This window comes from Athene noctua, chromosome 26 (genome assembly GCF_965140245.1).
Source record: "Athene noctua chromosome 26, bAthNoc1.hap1.1, whole genome shotgun sequence".
In the NCBI taxonomy this organism is placed as follows: Eukaryota; Metazoa; Chordata; class Aves; order Strigiformes; family Strigidae; genus Athene; species Athene noctua.
The window spans coordinates 5974761-5995945 of record NC_134062.1 but is presented as its reverse complement, the minus strand read 5'-3'; the positions used below and the strand labels follow the sequence as shown (position 1 = coordinate 5995945).

Genomic DNA, 21185 nt, shown 5'->3' with positions numbered 1-21185 from the left:
GTAGCCAGCTCCAACACACGGGAGAAAGGTGATGCCCCAGGATGAACCTGGCCTCTTGGGCGACGGTGTCCACGTGAGGAAGGAAGAGGATGCTCTCCCCAAAGCATCTTCAGGCCTACAGGCATCTCCCAGCTCAGAGATCTTGATCTACCCATTTCATTTCGCATAGCAAGAGCCTTATTCACTCCCTCTCCCCCATCTACCGGACTCCTTTAGTCAACGTTTACATATTATGTAGAATTACATGGGGAAAAAAAAAAAGAAAAGAAACAGACTCTGTGTAATAGAGGTGCATGTAAATAATCACTGGTCTAATCCCCTTTGACAATGAAAGATATCCAACCAGAAAATGTTCACGTCTGTAACTCAACCTGAAATTTAAGCACAAGGAAGTCGTGTCAAAAGGGGACTTGGGTTCCCATAAAAGCCTCTCTACTTCCAGACCCTGGGCCCCCTAGCCAAAAAAACAGAGCAAACTTCCAGACATAACATCTGAGAAGTGCAGGCCTCACAAAGGGACTTGCTAACCTCTGCCAGAGAGACAACCACCAAGAAAACAAGCAGAGCGACGGAAGCCTTCAAGCCCAGATGAAGTACCTGCCACGGAGGAGAGGCACGCTTTCCATCAGAGATCAAGCAGGCTGTGGCACATTATCCCATGGGGGCTGGCGAAAGCCCTCTCAAGGGAGTCATTTGAAACCAGACTGGACAAAGCCCTGGAGAAGATTCGTGGCTGGAGTCTGTTCTGCTCTGCTCTTGTGCAACAACCCTGAAGTTGATGCATGACAGAAGAATCTAGCTTGGGGTAGGAAGGGGAGTCCCTGGGCAGAGAGAGGTGGATTAAATAACTAAGGATACGCAGTGTGTGAGGCCCACCAGCATTGCATGGGCAGGACTGAAAATTTTCCTGAAAGCAGCACACATCATCTAGGGAGTGGAGGGCGAAGGAGCGGGTACTTATCTCTCTGTGAGGACACTGGGGTTAATGCCTCCTTTGCAGTCAATGACGATGTTAAAGAAATGAAGCAATACGAGCTAAATTTAGCTCAAGACCCCTACCAAAAGCAGGGTGGACCACTGGAACATCAGCTTGTGCTCCCGTTGCCTCCATGCCCTAACAGGTCCTGCCGGTGCTGCCTCCAGTCCCTAACACTTGCACGCTGCACCCTCTGCCTGCACAGAAAGCAGTGACACCCTGACAGAAGAGAAATATTAAGAGGAAAGTGTTGGGAAAACGGGCAGAGAGCAAAGCTGCCCAACTGCAGGACTTCACGGTTTTCCCTCCTGCCGTAAGTGGTGCTGGCTGCATTTCACCTTTCTTTACCCAGAGCCTCCAGACACAAGACTCCACTGGTATTAAATTCCCACCACATGCGACAGTAACCCTCCCCCGATACACCGGGGAGTTTCTCTTTGCTGGTTGGGAATTTTCCGATGAGATGGGTTCTCATCGGAAAATGCCGATATACACTGAAATCAAAGCCCTTTGTGGGAATGTACCAGTTTCAGGGAATTTTTCATGGGAAAATTTTCTTCAAAGCCAGGCTAGAGCTTTCTGCCCGGGAGGCGTGAGCGAGGGCACCCCACATCCAACATCCCCATCACCTGGCAGAGCTGGCAGCCTGCCGGGATGGAGACGGCAACTCCCTTCTCTGTATTTTCTTCTCCCCATCTCCACACCCCTCAGACCTCTCACCGTGAGGTTCATGTCTCTTCAGACTTATTTTATCCCTTACAAATGCTCAGGGACACAGACCCTTCAGCCCTGGGGCAGGTCATCATCTCGCCACAGAGAAGGGCAGACTGGATGTGAAGCCACTTTCGCTGGCACGCGTCTCTTCTAGTTCACTTGTCCACCAGCTTTTCCTGAGGAAAGCCAAGCAGAGCCTTGGGATCACCCTGGAAACGGGCTCAAATTTGGGAGAAGCTCCCATCTGGGAGCTGGGCCCTGTCCTGCACAGAGCTCTAGCTTGCAGGGAGGTGTGGTGGCGTGGGGGGGTCCACCAGTGTCCCCCTGTCCACAGTGGTTCTCCCACATCCCTCGCAGGATCTGCGATGGCTGAGACAACAGCACCATCTTGTGCCTCTTAGCTTGGGGAAGAAAAACCAAGGGACAGCCCCAAAGCTCCCTCTCGCGGCTCTTGCAGAGAGCAGGTCACACCAGCCTGGAGCAGATGTTTCCTTGCACACCCCTTGAGGTGCAGGGTGGAGAGGAAGGGTGAGGCCCCTGCTAAATCTCTAGTAGCTAAATCTCTACCGGACCTTGCAGCTTACCTGCTTCCCAAACCAAAACATTTCGGAGAAACCACTCCTGGGCAGGGCAGGACACGGCATGTCGGTGCCACGTCTGCCCCCAACTCCAGCCACAGCAGCCGGGGTCCACACAAGGACGTGGTGTAGGCAAAGGTTTATCCAAGGCTGGATTTGGTGGGTCACACCCGCTGCCGTAGAGCATGGTGTGTTATTATTTCAGGAGCTAACAGGTTTCACTAAATTTGTTCCCCCAAAAAAATATCTGAAGGGCTGCAGTCCTTCAAAAGGTGTTCAAAGCCAAGGGGAGGCGTCTCCATCTGTGACCTGCCGCTGCAGTGCTGGGGCCTGTAAAAATTAACCTTACAGGCAGTGTAACTTAAACTGCCAGCTTCTTTGGCAGCTCGAGGTTGTTTCAGGAGGATGTTTGCTGCAAACGTGCTGTCGCAACGGTGGCCACAAGGCTTTCCACACCTGCAGGTTCAAAGCTGGCACTTCGGCTCAGAGCTGGGGGGGATTTGCTCCTCTGAGGTTGTCCTTATTTTTTCCCAAGTGATTTCTTCCCCTATCGCAACCACTTTTGAATTTCACATCGTGATGAAACTGGGTCCTTCTGAAGTTTTCCCCCAGAACGATCCAGAGGGCTGACAGATTGCAAAACCTCTTAGTGGTGTCTTATCTGCCAGTGCTTGTGCCGCACTCCAGGCTAAATACAGATGCTGCCAAGCAGAAAAGATGAACTTTTTCTTAAGGACAAGGAGATCTACAGACCAAGCGTAAGGAGCTTTTTAAAGAGTATTAGTAGCTTTAGGTGTAGCTTTACCTCCATCTTTGCCACCCAAGAAAGTTACTGACCAGTAGTCCTGGTCCCTCATGCCAATCTTACAGCTGGATGTTTCAGGGTACCTGCCCTGCATTCCTCTCACCCACATAGTTTTCCTCTCAAGCCACAAAAAAGAAGTGCAGTTTTCAATCCTGTTCCCCTCTTTCCCTCCATGCAATCTCATTTTTTCATTCCTAACCATTGTGCAATTGTTCTCAGCTCCTTCTCCATCCTCTGCCTCCCACAAGCACGGGGCCATGCCCACACTGCTCTCCAACTCGATGGAGACACTTCACCGAGGCTGCCAGCCAGCATCTTACCAGGCTTGACTAGCATGAACTTAGTGTCACGAGTTAAGCTTGACTTCCCGTGTCCCTCGCCACGCACGCTGAATTTTCCAGGGAATATCACGCCTGACGGCGTGCCAGCCTTGTTGTTCGCTATCGATGAGATAATGTCTCTTAAATCTGGATCCCTGACACGAGGGTGTTCAACCCCCTTTTGCCTGTGGCTGCATTCCAATTTCAGGACAGAAATGACCAGGAGAAATATGAGAGGTTAGTGACATTTTTGGCTTGGAAATCGTCAGTCTGTCGTGGAAAGGAATGTGATCAAAAAGAGGCATCACTGGTGTTTATTTTCAAGCCCTTGATGTGTGATGCACTTTAATACACGCTGTTCTAATGCAGCTTTTGGGCTTCAGGTGAACCTTATTTTTGTTGGCGGAGCATATTGGGTCAAGAACAGCCCTTAAAAGGGATCACAGCACATCGTGCCTATTTATACTCTGGACGCTGTTCTCCTCAAGACAGGAGAGCCAAGGGATGGACAGGCCCTGCCTCCTGCTTTTCCATGCAGGTGGTGGCAGGAACGTTGCCAGATGCCTTTTTTAAGGGCCTGCCTCGAGGGACAGGGGGGATTTTTCAGACGATCCATAGGGGCTGCTTTGGAGATGCACATGAATCTGGGATAAAGCTCTCAAAACGTGCAAGGATGTTTGTGCTGAAGTGTGTTGGAAATGACAGCCATAAGCAAGTTGATTAGAATTTGCTTGCAAGGACAAAAGGAAAAACTTAATACAGCTTGATGGCATGTATGGAGCCCAGAGCAGACTTGGTTTAATAAAAGCACATTGCCTTTTGAGATAGTGATGAAGCACAGTGCTGGGAAGGCTCTTTATCAGTCAGTCACACTGGGAAAGCTTCAGTCGCTTCAGCTTCATCCCTTCCTCACAAAAGGAGCAATGAGAAGCAATCTCCATCCTCTCAGAATCATTCAATTGTTCCGACAACTCTTTTTCTAGAGAAACTACTTCCTCTCCCAAGGCCACATCCAGAGGGGCACAGGAGGTAATCTGGGGGAGAGATAAAGCGTGCTATTTGTGTGCTGGCGTTTGCAGCACGCGCGTGCTGGAGATGAGGGAGGAATCAAAGAATTTTTATTGGCCTAATCAGACAAAAATGTTGACGAGGTCCCTACCGGCACAGGAGCACTCTCCTGTCGAACAAACAAATTTCTCCAGCGGCCCTGACTGTACGGGCAGCAGATAACATCAGAGCATCTGTCAAGAAGAGAAGATTACCGACTGCTAATGCTCTAAAAGGCCTCGGTCCCCGCAGCGGCTGTGAACATGAGTAAACTAGAGAACATGTTGCAGAAAGACCATCCAGCAGCATTTTTGCAACAACAACAACAAAAAGTCACAAACGCTATCATCTAGCTGCCAGCGGGAAGAAAGCTCAGCTGTGTCAGGAGCAGGGCATCCTGTGCTGGCCATGCACAGAAAGGATGAGCCACCAACCTGACAACCTGATCTTAAGTAGTACAAGCTCAGCTTCCACGGCTCTTTCTCACCATCCTATATGGCGATAGCTCCCGAGGCACCCAGAAACGGCATCAATTGTCCAAGGGGACGCAGCTCACAGCTGCCCTTACGGTGCTGTGCACGTCACCACCTTGCAGCAATCAAGCGAAGCTATTAAATATCAAGTACTTCCCATGAAGTTGACGTTTTTAATCCCCGCACTGCCTTCTCTTTTCACACACTGGTGGCTGGGGCCTTTCCCCACTGCGAGGGGCTTTCCCCCCCCCCCCTCCCCATTTCTCCAGGCTTATTGCTCCCTCCCACTCGCAGCTGAGAATTAAAAGACATAATAAAGAGCCCTTGAACAGGAGGGGAGCGTCTGGTGGGGGAAAAATAAAAAAATAATAAAAAAAAAGCAGGTCCCTTGTTTGAGCCCCGGATTCATCTGCCTCTCCCCGCGGAGATAAAGAGGCCCTTTCACCCCAGCAACCAGAAGGTTGAAGCTGGATATGTGCTTACCAGCACGGCCGTGGCTGGGAGCTGCCAGCCTGGGGTCTGACAGCGGTGACATTTCTCCCTCAGATTAGATGGTAACGGTGCAAAAACGCATTAGAGTTGCTGGGGAGACTGCCCCTTCATAAGGCTGCACGCTTGGGAGCGAGCCGCTGTAGCTATGAAACCGGGCCACGGCGTGGCTTCAGCCCCTTTCTGCAGATTAAGGTTAATAAGAGCCTCCCCAGCCCGCCGTGCCCACCGCGCTCTCCCAGCAGAGAGCAGACCGGACGGAGGTGGGAGCCCAGCGCCAATAATATCCCCACCGGCGAGCGCGCTGTGCCCCCGCTTTTGTTCTCCGCTTCTGCCCAGTGATTTTCATTACAAATATCCTCTTATCATGCGTGCATGGGGGGAGAGAATGGGGGAACCGGGCCCACACAAAGAGAAAGAAAAGGCTGCTTGCTAGAAAACCAGTAATTACAGGGCTCGGGCTTTCCCCACGGAGGATTCATATGGATTCGACATGGCAGCGTTTCACACGTACGGCCCCTCCGGGGGCAAGCTCCCGTTTCGATTTCATTATCGGCAAGCTGGGCTGCCAGGGGAACTTTTGCCCCGAAATGAGTTTGCAAAAGGGGACAGTTGCATTTCTTTTATTATTTGCTTTGAAAGCAATTTCACCGCTGCCCCCAGAAGCCTCCGCGTTGGCTCGGGCGCGCAATGGGAGGGCACAAATGCCATGAGTTGGTTTGTCGTCGCAGCGCTGCTGCTGCCCCTAAGCATGGGAAATCTTCTATATGGTCACCACCTATTTTAGCAAAATATGGAGGTGTTGAATCAACGCTTCAAATGTCTCCTAACCCCACGCATGACTTGTGAAGGCTCTCAAGGTGCTTATAAAGAGATGCAAATTCTCCATTTCTCCTTTTACAAGGGAGGTAAAACATAACTCGTGTATAAATGGATGCAAGTAAAGCCTTGCAGGACTGAAACTTGACCTTTTTTTACTTCCTTGCCACAGGTTCTGTGTGATTTTCTTCAGCTCAGGATGAACGGGTTAGCAGAGCACCCAGAGCTTTGCAGTGCTAGGACATCAGCACAGCTCTGGGTCAGGTTATCAACCCGATTTTACAGCTGGGTGAAATGATGGCTCAAAACAACCAGGACAAGGTCATGCTGGAGGTCTGAGAGAAGAGGAACCCAAACTGCCTCCCCTCTGCTCAAAAAGCTTGTTAGCAACAGACACCTCTCCCTTTCAGTAATGCATCCTTGCATGTTGTACACAAACCTGAAAGGGGGCCTGTTTGGGGTAATTTTACACCATTTCTCTGGGGAATGTGTCTTGGGGCCAGTTTTTCACCTTCCTTAGTGCTTTGCCAAGAACTCTGGGACATTTGTAGGACACCTCGCAGTGGCAGGACTGATGATGAGAGCCAGAAAACTCTGTAGGAAAGATGTTTCTGCCATTAGTGCACACGCTTTTAGGCAAGCTACGCCGACCCTTTGTGTTTTTATGATGTGTACAAGACAAGGACCAGCACATCAACCCACTCTGAAATCTCAGAGGTGAGGTACAATCGTTTGATGACAAATACAAGAAATGTGCTATCAGGGACAGAGCCCCATAGTGTAGGAGTCACTCCTGTCCCTGCAAGCTCACAAACTCAACATCTACCTGCATACTTCTAGGTGCCTGGATCTGTTATTCTTGGGCCAAACGCGAGGAGTGGAGTTGGACTGTAACTTAGGTTTCAGGTAACTCTGATCTGCTACTAAAAATGAGTCCCAGGTTTACACTTCGGCTCCTCATGAAGACAGGACCATTTGCAAAACTCAGACCCAAGCCCGGCCTTTGGTTTCCAAACATGCTGAATTTTGCTTCGGTTCTGTCTCTTAATTCCCATCGTCTTTTCTTTCTCTCCTTATTTACTTGTTAATTTCCTGCACCTCGAGCCCTGCTGAGACCAGCCTCTGCCTACATGGGATTGCTCGCTCCAGCCCTTCCCTCTTCAGGGAAAGGTCAGGAACGGAGGTTTAGTGTGCCGAGAAGAAAGGCAGCAGCAGACAGACAGAGAGCACTCATAAAGATCTGGCTGTGAGCCTCTCTGAGAAAATGTCAGGTTGGGGAGGCTATAATAGCTTTAATCTGCAGTACAAGGGGATTAAAAGACTCGTTCTCACAGGACAAAAGAAAAAGGAGCAGAGCGGAAGGAGCGGAACAAGGAGAGAATGAAGGCTGCAAGGGGAGGAAGGGAGAAAGTTAAAGAGCTCAACTATAAAGAGCATCGGGATTTAAAGAGCTCCGTCTTCTAGCGTAATAAATGTGAAGTGGCCTGCATGCAAAAGGGGCTTTAGCCAATGGCTTTGCTTTTGCTTTTTCACACTAAGCACACACACTCCAGCCTTCTTCAATCAAGGCAACTTGTTATGTTTGGCTTTGTTGATTTTCAGGGGCAAAGGAGTAGGAGGAGGAAACAGAAGGTTAATGAGGCTCTCCCAGATGCGACACTCAAGAGAAGCTGGTGGGCATTATATTTTTTAAACAGTGGTTTATGGTCTTTGATCCTCACCCCTGCTGTCCCTCCTCCAGCACGTCCCTCAAACCCCCCTTGTCCTCGAGGGCCGTGGAAGAGCAAAGGGGCCTGGGAACAGGAAGGAAGTACATGGAATTGCAGGACACTCTCCTCAAGTACTGCTTGAGCGACCTTTTCAGCAGCTCAGCAAGGCCAGGAGATGAAGAGAGAGTAATTGAAAAGGGTAAGGAAAGAAGGCAACTTTAAATACTTTTCGAAGGGGAAAAAACCCAATGCCTCAATTGCAGGAGATGTAAGGGCCAGCCAGCCACCAACATGGACAAGCAAGCTGCACTCCAAAAGGGAAACCAGGGACTCAAAGGCAGCTTTTAGCATCGCTCAAGTACTGCAGGAAACGGTTTCTTAGGGCTGGATGCTAAACTCAAATCAAGGCAGGACTGCTCCGCTAGATTAGCAAGGAGGTTTGGATGTGTTTACATTAAGACACTGCCAATACTCTCCTCGAAGACAAGAGGATGCTTCCCCAACCTGAAAGGAACGACATACTTTAGTCTTCAAAATCTTTGGAGAAATGGCAACGGGAAGGTAAGCCAAGCACCCAAGAGTGCTGAAATTTCCTCCCATTAACACACTCACATGCCTAAAGCACTCTGAGAAGAGAGGAAGTGGGCTTCTAGCAGTCCACTGTGTTAAACACGACTGCAACACTTGCTCTGATCTTTTATGACACCCATCTTCCCAGCTTAGCAGGCTTACGAGTCAGGAGAGATGCTCCAGGACACCACCAGGAACACTCAAATGTCTAAGGCAGGTTCTCTCGACTATTTTAGCGGCTCAGCATAGTGCTGGGGGCTGGCTAGTGCTCTATGCACAAGATGTACACAGAGGGAAAAAAAAAAAAAAGATTTTGTAACATAATAAGCAAATTCCAGACAGGAATTAGAGTATAGCGTATCCAGTGGAGACAGGGGGCTGGAGTGGCATTAAGGTAGGAAGAATATAATTACCTGAACTGGACTGTGGCCAGGATAACGGTATTAATTTATTTCAAGCAAGCCAGAAGTGCCAAAACCTGGATTTTACATTTAAATCTAGACGATGGCAAATCACAGCATCTCGATTCCATTCTTCCAGCGTTCGGCTGGAAGGAAAGGTCTCCTGAGGGGTTCACACCCCTAACACCTACTGCCTGTGGCCATGATGGGAGAGCTCACCCTCAGCTCCGTTTGGGAAGCCCTGTGGATGCTCTGCTACAAGGCAGATCACCAAAGCCACGCCTGCACTTTGCAGTACAAAAAACCCATCATCCCGCTCCCCATAACTCGCTCGCAGGCAATAAAGCCACACTCAGTCACAAATCTAGTCACAAGCTCTCTTGAGCGCAGCCCCTAGTTCGATCTGGTATTAATTATCCACTGTTCTGCAGAGATAAATGCTTAATCCTCTGGCTGTTGACCCTGGAAATGGACCAATCTACCCTGGGGTGGATATTATACAGGGGAACTTGGCTTCAGTTCTGATCCCTGCATCATGTGCTGTACAAATGTTCGCTGGCTTGTAGGTAATGGATTTCATAGGGTGTATGGGATCTTTCCATGGCAGAGCTAATCCAGAATAATACATGACTCAAACATTCATTGTATCAGGTTTTTCTTCCTCCCCCTATTTTTTTTCTTTGATGTAATATTTCAAATTTCATGTGGAATTTCTTATTTTCAGACATTCTCTATTTCCTTACAGCTTACCAGCCTTTCTCCTCCAGGACCGATACCGAGGTGAACTTCCTAAGCAGCAGTGCCCGAGGGATGTGGAGATGGGTCTGCACAACCCCTGCTTCTCTCGCTTTCACTTTCTTCCAGAAGAAAGGCCAAAGATCCCCACACTGCTTCTCTGGTTTCACACTCACTGGAAAGCCTAAATCGAGAAGTTTCCTTGTCAGGGAGAAGGATGCAAAGCTGATGTTCCCACAGATGGGAAAACTGTTCCTATTTCTGACCAAGCTGCTAAGAACTTTGGTCTTTCCCATGTCTGAGCAGTCCCATTAATGCCACCGTGGGCCAGGAGGACCCATTGCCACCAGCCAGGTGTTTCAGGACACCCGGGGAGATGCCTGCTTCCCCCTTCCCACTCCTACCTGGGCTTTCTTGCCTCTCGCTCTTCCCTTCCCGATGGCTGACTTACAGGCAGCTCCTGGCAAAGGTGAATTTTAAACCCAAGCACAGAAACAAGTTTGACACAGAGTATTATTGTACACGGAGTCAGAACAGAAGTCACAAGTGCTTGGGAGCAGCGTTTTGCTCCCCATTTAACAAAACAGGTTTCAAGACAGCACTTTTCTACACTGACTGGAGTAGCTGCACCCACAAATAGTTGATACAAAGGTTTGAATACAGCAAATACAACAGGGAGTCAGTGTGCAGTGGCACTCTTCTTCCCTGAAAAAACAATTAAAAAACTAGCTCTGGTTCAACACAACAACTGTTTAGCTTACGGTGGTGCCTTGAGGCTCTGTACCACTGCACTCGTGTTGTACACACACACACACAAGCAGCCCCTGCTTGCAGTCTAACTAGCCAGCACTGGGGGAAACTGAGGCAGGGGGAGATGAAACGCTTTCCTCCGTGCAGTCAGGAAGCGGCGGGCTGGAAGCAGATCCCATATATCCAGTAGGACCTCGAGAGCTGAGCACCCACCTGAAGCATGTACTGCCCTGTAGCTAACACGATAGAAGCCTGCAGCTTCTTCTTGAGATCAAATCTGGCTGCTGTTACCACCCTCCCTTTAGAAATAGGTGGCTAGAGCCTTCTGCACGAATTCCTGCAGAGAAAGGGAGCTTGCTGAGAGTATGACACACAGAGAGCGAGTTAACGTTTTTTTGTTGGCTTTGTTTGCTTTACCAAAGCAGTATTTCTAGTCTTAGTCCAATGGAAATAAACCCTCAGCCCACCTGAATGCAGAAGTTTGCCTTTGCCACCGTCATGCTTAGTTTAATCTGAAAATTACAGTGAGGCAAAGAACTTGGGATAGAAAAAAGCTGAGCTTTTTATTGGATTTTGTATTCCTTAACAACGAGATACAGAGAGGGGCTACTTGTTCCTATGCTGTCCCTGGGCAGCTTCACCTCAACTGTGAGAATGGACTAAGATCTAGGAAGGAGAGAATGGGAGTTTGAAGCCCAGCCAGTAAGAGCATGAGAAAGGGCTCTGGCAACCCTGGTTTCTGTTTTCCTCACTCTAAGAAAAGAAAAGGGCTTGTGGAGATTAAAACAAAGATCTTGCAATCCTAACTCCCGGGGTCTGCTCCCAACTCTGCCGCTGACTTCAGAGTACATGCGAGTAAACCTACTTCAACCCTCTCTGCCCCAGTGCCTCCCACGTAAACTCAGAGGAGATGTTGCTGCTTCGCCACGTGAGCGAGTCTGCACAGTGCAGGCTGCGGGGCCCCTGGGTGAAAGGTGCAGATCAAGCAGTTGTCTGGTACAACCCCAAATCAGGGTTGCGCCATCCCAGCGAAGCGCCAGCTCTCGAGTTATGCTCCTCGGAGCCCGCCAGCAGAAATCACAAATTACTTCCATCAGGAGGATTGAATACTGAGTCATTTGCATAATGCCAGAGGTCAGGGTTAAGGGCAGGGATGCTCGGGCTTCCTGGCAAAGGAAAAACGTAAGCTCGTCCTTCCAACATCACGTCCAGTGTCTGTAAGGACTGTGCTAGACCTCTGCCCTCACGTGGAGCTGGCAGCATGAATTTTTCAGTCCATCTCTGAAGGATCCTTTTCAACACTCTCTTAACGATATCCCTAATCAATGACAGACTCCAATCTTGTGCTCCAAACCCGTAAAATTAATAAGGAAGCGATAGCAAGCGCACGTACCAAGAGCATGTGGGAACCCACCAAACACAACAGGGCTACGCTGCACCAACCCTGGCTGAAGGCTCCTTCTGCTCCTCAAGGCAAGAGATGTAGTAAATGGAAGTAGTACGCAAAAGAAGGGAAACAGGAGCCTGGCAGTGAAAGACAGGGGGAAGCGGCTGCTCCAAGCAGATATTGTGCTTAAGGACATATGGGAGTCCTGCTTCCCAACCTGCTGCTTGGCCGTTTGGGATTATCCCACCTGGAGCATTCTCCAATGCTTTGCCTAACCTACTCTTAAGCTACTTAATGCACCCGCTCCCTCCTTTTCCAAGCAGGTGGTAAGTCTGCCATCTCAAAAGCGTCACGGCTGAGAAATGGCTCTGGTAAGCGACGCAAAACCGCTTTGCTTCATTACATTGGATTCTGCCTCACCTCAGGATGCCCTTAGAGCTCCCTAAAAATACACTTGCTGACAGCAAGCTAATCCTTCCCTGTATTTTTCACACAATACACGCACACAAACAGAAACATGAAGAAGCACACAAGAAGCTGTGTGTCCATTATTAAGCAGCTGGAAAGAGCAGAGTCTGCTTTCAGCAGTACGCACGCTGGAGTTACACGGCCTTCTCTCCACACATGCCAGTATCCAGCAGAGAGTATCCAGCTCCAAGAAGCAGCAGGCCATACAAAATGCACCATTTGGTACTGCAACATGGACGCTAGCTGGGATCCTGCACGATTCCCTCTTGCGAGGTCTCCTCTTTGAAGCACTTTAATGTGTAGACAACGCCAGGAGCAGTATTGTCTTGATCAGCAAAGCCCAACGCTGGCCAGTTTATATTTCTCCCAGGAAATACACCAAAACAGGGCACTGAACTGGTGTGCTGGTGCATATTCTCCATGTCCATATCCTCCATGTCCATTTTGCCCCGTCACAAACCTGTCAGCTGGGCAGCCTAAGCTTACAAATACACACAAGTCTTGGATAACCTGGAAAAGCAGCTGCCAAATCGATACGCCATTCTGTGCTGAGTGGCACTGGGCATCGTGACCTGACAAGCTTTCGAGAGCCCTCTGCACACAGCTGTTGCAAGAGCAGGCAGAGCAAACCAAAGCACGGTGACAACAGAGCTAAGGACGTGCTTTCACGCCTGTCACCGTGGTCTAACCTGCTGGCTGTCCATGACACGTGGCTGGTGTTCCTCTTCCAGAGCTTGCTGTGACAAGCACTTTTGTGTGGGAGCTGATTTACTTGCTCTGTGTCACACGTGGGTCAGTTCCTTTCCTCCAGTGCCTTTCAGGTGACAGTGTCTGGGACTAAAACGTGACTCAGCAGGCAAAATACACGGTAATCCTAAAGTCCAGCTAAGCTACCACTCCTCTTTACTCTGGGGACAATTCTCTTTTCCAGGACCACAGTCAACCCTACTTGCATCCTGCTGCTCGGGCACCAAAAAATGCCACAAGAAGACCAAGTCAGAACAGTGGCAGCGTGAAGCAGCTTATCCTCGTCCCTAAAAAGGACAGCAGGTTTGATTTCTGCCCTGCTTTTGACCTCCCAGTTAGGTGGGATGATCCCTGATGCTGACTTCAGGGCTAGCCCCACATCCCCATGCTCCGTTCTCTCCCTGTTTTTCTTCTGGTAAAATGGATGGTGCGGCGTAGGCACAGAGCAGGCTGCTTAAAGAGCAGGGACAGCATTTGGTCCTCCCTTCACCTGTCCTGGAGAAATATCTACCCACAAGACACCATTGCACCAAGTCTCTGCATGCCAGTGCCGGGTGGAGCCTGAGGCCACAAAAGCAAATCTGTGCTGTCTGCCTTTAGATGCTAAAGATGGTCAGAAACATGGGGCAAGACAGCGGGGGTTGTGGGCAGCCTGCATATCCTTCTCCAGCTGTGCAGCTCAGCAGAGGCCCGGCATCTTCATTCCAGGCTCTCCATCAGGTCAGCAACGGAACAGGCGCTACACAGCAGAAAAGCATCTTCAGCCCCTGACACTGGGTTTAATCCATCACCCAGCCAAAACAGAGAAGCCTGGAAGCAGCCTCATTTAGCACTGGTTGGAAAAATTCTTTACAAGAAGCTCTCAGACATGTTCAGTAAACACTGAAAATCAAATCATCCCATGCCTGTGGCTGCTTCTCTCCTCCACCGCTGGCTACCCCAGCCCTGGTTAATGTGCCGCAACGCCTGCTCTGTCCAGGCCACTAGACGCAGATGGCGCGACAGCTGCGGTCCCGAGCTCATCGCTGGAGCCCTTCAGCACCAAGAACTCCAGCAGAATGTCCAAGAGGCAGAAAACCAGGTGCCTGAAATGGAGAGAAGACAAAGCTTAGGCTAGTCAGGGCACAGCGGAGCTGGGAGATCAGTTCCAGACATGCAGAAGCCAAAGCTCACACAAAGAAAAAGGATTCTGACTGCCCTTAAAAAAAAGATCTCGTACCCTAGAAGAAATGTTTTAAGGGATGGTTCAGGTTTTTTTCCACCCCCCAAACCAGTGGGTGTTTGAAGCTGCTGAGCAGCACATAAAACACAAATGTATCTCCTGGAGTGAGGTGGCACATGCATTTCTCTGCAGTTAATCACAAAAATGTTGCCTTCCAAATGCACAGCAATGGATGTACAGAAAAACACTGGCTATATGCAGCTCCCTGAGCTCCTCTAAAAACAACAAACTAAGCCAGGATTTGTCTTATTTCTGCTGACAGTCCCCTGACATCCACAATCTAAGCAGGCCCAACAACATAATTAACAAGACTGGCTCAATAATCTCCAGCCAGACCAAGGTCCTAGACGTGCACCTTCATAATAAGCAAGCCAGATGCCCTGTGATAGTATAACTCCAGGATAATTATCCAGATATGTTCTGTGCCAAGAAACTGGCAGTGTGAATCTCACAGCAAAGCCCTGAGAGTAGCTTATAGACCCCACTGCAAAGGCTACTGGGGTAAAGAGACTACAGTCCATGTACCTGTTTATCACAGGCTGGGCCAGGGACTCCAGTACCAGGTTCCAGCTCATCCGACATTTACTGGTTCCAAGGATTTCTTGGATCACATCTGTCAAGGTCAGAGACAAAGCTTTAGGAACTGCACATTTCCACGTTAGTAAAACAGGGCCAGGCTGCTGCTGGTGGGTACTAAATCAAAGTTTGTGATGGGGCTCTGAGCCTGAGGCACCTCGTGCCCAACATTACCATGACAGAAAACAGCCAGGGACAGGACTAAATGCCAGAAAAGCATTCCAGGCTGGAAGGGCACAGACTGGTAGAACTTCTTCATCCCCAAAGGATAGTAAAAGCCACTTACACTGCAGCAAGGAGTTAAAAGTTCAAACTGCACTCACACGGATTAGGCAGCAGCAGCTTTAATGCCAAAGGTCCCTGTGTCAAACTTCAAGAGAGGGAAATCCAGTGCAGCTGGGCTTATGATTGCAGCCCGGTGGAAAAGCCACAGGCTTTGCTTTATGGCTCTTCTCAGCAATGGCACCCTCTGGCAGCAGGTGGGAGCACAGCGTGGCACTGGCTTTCCTAAGCTCTACCCTGTTGGAGCTGGCTCAGCAGGAACTGCACCACCAGCACTAAGCCCAGAGTACGTGGCCCCTCTGTGTCTGGGAATCACCAAGATGTGTGGCCTTTCTTCCTGAGCTGTGCTGCTCCCCAAATGCTTATGCAAACTATCTAGAACTGGGAAACATGCGTTTTTTTTTTTTCTTGCAGGAAACCATTCAAATCTCAAAGGTCAGGAACGTTTCTCAGTGCCTTGGCACAGGCAGACTCCATCTCTGGGTTTAACCACATTTCCAGAGATGCCAACGAACTGGAGGGTTCCTCAGCCTCCCCCCGCCACTGGTCCTTTCTGAAGGAGCTGACACATCTCTGGGGCATACTTACTAGGCAAGATCCCCATCAGGCTCTGCAGGGCCTGCTCTGCTGCTGCTTTCTTCTGTTCCTCTGTCCTGGCTGGTTTAGGCACTGCTGGTAAAACTCCTCCAGGCCAGATGGATTCCTGTAACAACTGGAGGTACTGGACCCACCGCTGGGTGCAGGTCAGGTTAACCACCTGGACTTCCAGCCACCTGTGAGCACAGGGAGGGAGAAAGGTCAGGAAAAGTCAGGTTTGGTACCAAATCATGAGCTTTCCACCAACCAGAGGCCCTGGAGAGAGAAATCAGCTTGCTGGGTGAATTATGCAGTTCCCGAGTCTGTATGTTAAACATTTTCACAAGTATTAATTAGCTGAGATTCCCCGTGCACCATAAGTATGTAAACGTCCCCCCACCTTACAGAGAGAGACACTAACGCAAAGTCACGGTGGAAAAGAAAAAGCCATGAGAAGCTCCATTGCCCCACTGCCCACAGGAAACCAGTTGAGTAACTGGTCCCTAAAGGGAGCACAGCTAAGGGATATGACTGGCCTTAAACTCTTAAGTTATGTCCACACACAAGATGAGAGAGATGAGAAAGAGCTGGGAGAACCCCCAAAATTGCTGTTTTAACTCTAAAACAAGCCCTGTGACTGACTGGAAGGACACGAGGGTGGTCTGGTAACCAGTTCTCCTCTCATCGGTCCCTCTGCTACCGAAAGAGTCAAGAGTGTCTCGCCTGCAGACCCAAGCACACGCTCCCAGGATGGCAAGGCACAACTATCCTGCTGCTTCACACTCCTCTCATCCTCCCGCTTCCCTGCTGTCCAGCCCTGCTCCGTCCACTGGTGGCAGGCAATGAAATCATCACTGCTCCCATCCAAAACCCCGCGCTACACGTCTATTAAAAGGCAAGTTAGGTACCTGCCAAACAAAACTGCTGGTCAGCCCTCCTGCTGGGCCAAAACTGTGCCCTTTACACGGTAACAACCTGCAAATCCCGAGGGCGAGGGAACGCTGCTCCACATTAGGGCTCAGAGGCGTCTGCAGCTTGCCCAGGGGGAGATGTGTCTGCACCACCCAAGCGCTGGCCGAGGAAAGTTTCTAAATCAATCAGGGGGACCCTCTTTCCCAGGCATGAAATCACTTCCCCGTGTAATAGCAAAAGCCACAGCTGTCAGTCAAAACTCGCCACTGCTTAAAATCTTTCACCCCAGAATAAGGAGAGGCCAAACCCCTGACGCCATAGGGGCCAACAGGAGGGTCCCCAGTGATTGAACAAGACTGGGACTCGGCGGCCCCGCTGCCGCTGTCCTCATCAGCAGGAGGGCCCGGAGCAAAGAGGGAGCATCGGCACGGGGTTGGGTAGGGAGAAGACTTGCGATTTCGCCAGTACTTCAAGAGTCCCAGAGGAGAAGAGTCCGCAAGCAGGGCCAGGAGACCCGTTCCTCTTGGCAGCTGGTGTTCGTGCTTGCAATTCCGTCACCACTACGCCCCGGCAGCTCATAGTACATCCAAGAGCTTGGGCCCTGCCAAGGCAAACTTTATTTAACCTGCGCTCTGCCAGACTGTCTGCATTCTTCTCAGGCGAGGCATTCGGGCCAAGGGCGTCTTTCCCCATGCAACACGAGCGGAGAGCTGGGAATAGCAACACCTAAAGGTAACCAGGGGCAAAGGAACGGCAGGTAGACAACGTCAAGACCAGGGCTGCCACACGATGCTCCCTTCTTCAGCACAAAATGAGGTGTCTAGCTGCAGTTCTTGAAGGATGCACACCTAGGAAATGTCAGCTGCAAAAGCAAAGGCCATTAAAAAAACTGAAAATGAAGCCTTGGTATAGCTGTAAGGCCTGTTATATCTCAGAGCACAGGTAGTGATCCTGCGGATCCCAGAATGGCGCTGGAAATGGGGAAGCAGCCTTGATGGTCAGCCTCGCCAGGGACCTCGAGTGCTGGTGTTGCTACAAGATAGTGCCAGAGATCCAACGTGTAGCTTCTACCTATCTTAGAGGACAAAATGTCACAGCACAGTCTTGCCTGGGAAAAGGCCATGTTTGAAATACACCTGCTTAAAAGGGTTTTTATCTCCAGCTATCAGTAGAGTTTAACAACCTGGATTATGTTAAACCCTCCAGACATCCCCAACCAAATTAAAGTGTTAAACTGTGGCTCCTCTAGGGGTAAGAGCCTTCATTAACATGTTTTTTCATTAACGTGTTTTCTTATGCAACCTGCTTTCCTAAATGAGAAAACATTTGACAAGCAACAGAAGTGCAGAGACTTGGGGACAGAGATGCAAACAGCACAACCCCGCATCTAGGGAGATCAGACTGAATGTTAACTTGAAGTTCATCTCAGCAACAGCCACTTACCATCCTTTAAAAGCTTGCAGAAAGCAAAGAATAAGTTTTCCTTTTCTTAGGAATGTTCCTAAAATAGCAAAAAAAACCCCAAATCAAGCAAATAGTGAGCAGAGTGAGAGCTGAATTTAAGAGAATACAGCACGTGTTTCCAGACAGCTCGAGAGTGCACCAAGAACTGACGAATGCTGGAAGGCCCCGTACAAACAACCTATCATTTCTAGCTCATTTATTTCCATAAAGCCACCAGAACTAGGCAAGGAGGCCTAGAAGTAACACCTATAAATCTGATCACACGTGCACGCGTCGTGATTATGCAAGTGCTTACAGGTCTTAGTTCCCACAGTTGCAAAACGCCACTGATGGATTGTTCACTCAGCCTGGCAGCTCGCTGCCTTCCACTTCGGGAAGCAAAGGGCAGGATCGGAGAATGGCTCCGTTGGTTTTGCCCCACCTGTGCCACAGAAGCTCCTGAGAAGAAGACAGTTTGCCCCATCACACGGTGCTCAGATGGCAGGATGCTCACTGCTAGGAAAGGGGGAAGAGGCACCACAAAGTAGACAAAAAGAAGAAACTAGACAAGAAAGGGTATGAGAAAGAAGAAGGAGAAACCAAAGTGGGGTAAAAACACTAGGAAGACTAAAATCACTGTGCTCTGGGTTCCCTTTTGTCCGTCTGTCAGTGCGTGGCCCCATCCCAAAAGCACTGGGAAGAGAGGAACTGTCAAGACTGGTCCATCTGGCTCAGCATCCTCCCTGGGAGAGCAGCTGATGCTCTCAAAGGCTTCAAAGGAAAATATCAAAACAGAGTAACCTGCCACAAAGAGTTTTCCTCCCTCCTCTCAACCCGCACGTGTTAAACTCGCCGCCAACACCCGCTCTGGGGGACGCACGCCATGTTTACACAACACACACAGGGGCACACACGAGCAACAGTTATTAAATGGCAAGGAGCAAAACCTCAGCTCTCACAAATGCACCTGCAACTCGGGGAGGGTCACACCAAGCTTTGCTGAAGAATCCCACCTGAGTAAACCCAGATTTCTAGGGCAAATTGACCTTTCCATCAGGCAGACTTGCTGCCCCAGGATCAGGAATAACACCTCACACTTCTTACACAGGAACTCCAGATACGTGCTGGTCCAAAGTTGACCTTCACCAGCAGATCACAGATGATTTTTCGTACTATTAAAGGACCAAGCATTTGAGATCCATATGCCACATCGAAAGCACACACACGCCTGCTCCCAGGTAGAAATAAATCCAGCAAGAAACACAAATAGACCTAACTTTCCTTTTTTTGGATGGCTGATGAGTTACTATTTCCATTCTGCTATTTCATGAAGAAATAGCCTTAATAAGAAAGAAAGAAAAACAAACCCATCACCAAACCATCTCCTTACACTTCAGCTGAGACCAGAAATAGATAGAAAGTGACCTCCTGGGCTCAGACGTTCAAATGCTTTGATAATGCCCGAGGCAGAGAGACAGACTGCAAAGGCTACCGAGTCCTGGACATTAGTCTGGAGGTGCATAATTTGCCCATGCTGTAAGGGTCCTCTGTTTGAAATAGCTGCTGATGAAGGAATGAAATGGCTGCTAAAAAAGAGCCAATTTAATGCCATGGCTTAAGCTGGAACTCCAAGGTCAGCTGAAGGGGCCCATTAAGATAGGAACGGCAGAAATGCCCTGGGAATGAGAAACAAGGCCTGGGGGGTACATACCTTGGCCCTCCTCCGGCACCTAGAAGCAACAAGGGCTGCTCAGAACAGCAGCCTACAGTAAATACAGACTATGAGTCTGCAACAGGCAAAACACAGTGTACAGACTTGGTGTTACCTGGCTTCTGAGAGCTGGATGCACTCGCTTAAGTGGCCTACCCAGAGGGTTCACCCGCAGATAGAGAGAGCTCAGCTCAGCTAGTAAAGGTTGGACAGGTTGGATTTGCTTAATCTGGAAAATAAAGATGGACCAGGAATAGGACAAAAAGATATGGTACACTCAAACAGCTGCTAGAAGCTGGTAAACCTCTGCTCATCCATCAAGGTTAGGGCAAGAACTGATAAGTTCACTCGAGCTGAAGAAAGGTTGAGTTAAATAAGATGATTGTAATTAAAATCTGAAGCAACAGCAATGTGATCCCCCAGAACGGGGGATTTTAAGGATTTAGACAAACACAAACTGGAGGCCATGTTAGGAAGATGACGAAGATGAGAAAGCCCCTATTAGTCTGCTTTAGCTGCATAAATACAAATAGCTCTATAAATATACATGAGCTGTGCATAACAGTAGCAAGTCCAGCTCAACATCTACTTTCCACCCAGAACAAGGCCTCCATTTCCCTGAGGTCAGTTAACACAGCATGGCTAACCAGAAGCTCAAAAATGCCCGTGAGACCAAGGTAGTGAAAAAGATTTAAGAAAAAGGCAACATCTGGAAACACAGCACAAGGCATTCAAGCATCTGACTCTTACGAAATCAAGACAGGCTGGTACTTAAATCACCGGGCCATCCCTCCCTTCACAGTCCTCGTCCCCCAAATTCCTCCCCAAATCGTGCCTCAAACCACAAGAATATCCTTAACTCAAGGGCTCTGAAAGAGCAACATTTCAATGCCCTGACTGTAAACCATTTCTGAGTAAGGCTTGTAAAACCAAAGAAACAGCTGCAGCAGGCACAGTTAGAAGAATGGAAAAACACAAACCGAGAGCTTTTGCCCCCGGGCTCGGCTTTTAGCACCTGCTACTTGAGCCCAGGTCCACCTTCTTGGCACAGCCACCAGAAGAAACACGTGCAGCCGACTGCTGGCACACTCAGCTTAAAAACACCTTCAAAGCAAACCCACACTTGTCCCAGCCATCAGTAAACCCTTCGCAGAGGAAGGAAACAGGAAAGAAAAGAAAAAAAAAAAAAAAGCCCTCATAAATCAAAGAATACGAAGCATCCTGAGTCCTTTTAAACTTCTGGCCAAAGACACACATGCAAAAAGTAAACTATCCTTCTCGCCTTACTGGAAATGTTCCTCTCCTGCTGCCCTATAAAAAGTTTACAATTGTATATGCTACGAACAATACGTCCTGTACCCCTGCCCCAGCACGGGGTAATGAAGTGTTTGGCAGCAGCCCGGTGGCTGAGCGCCTTGTCCTCGAGCAGAGCGACTTGCATCCCCCAAGCACAGCTGCCCTGAGGGTGGGGGCAC

The 21185-nt window shown here is 49.4% G+C and overlaps 1 protein-coding gene across 1 annotated transcript in view; it reads right to left on the bottom strand.

The window, feature by feature from the left end:
* Window positions 1–9090: 9090 nt before the first annotated feature.
* The window catches only part of SNX19 (sorting nexin 19), a 23292-nt gene continuing 11197 nt past the window's right edge, over window positions 9091–21185 (bottom strand). The window contains exons 9-11 of the mRNA XM_074927382.1: window positions 15657–15841; window positions 14736–14823; window positions 9091–14073 (exon numbers count right to left, since the gene is read on the bottom strand). Of these exons, the coding sequence (XP_074783483.1) occupies window positions 13938–14073; window positions 14736–14823; window positions 15657–15841 (409 nt within the window). The 3' untranslated portion in view covers window positions 9091–13937. The remainder of the gene's footprint in view (window positions 14074–14735; window positions 14824–15656; window positions 15842–21185) is intronic.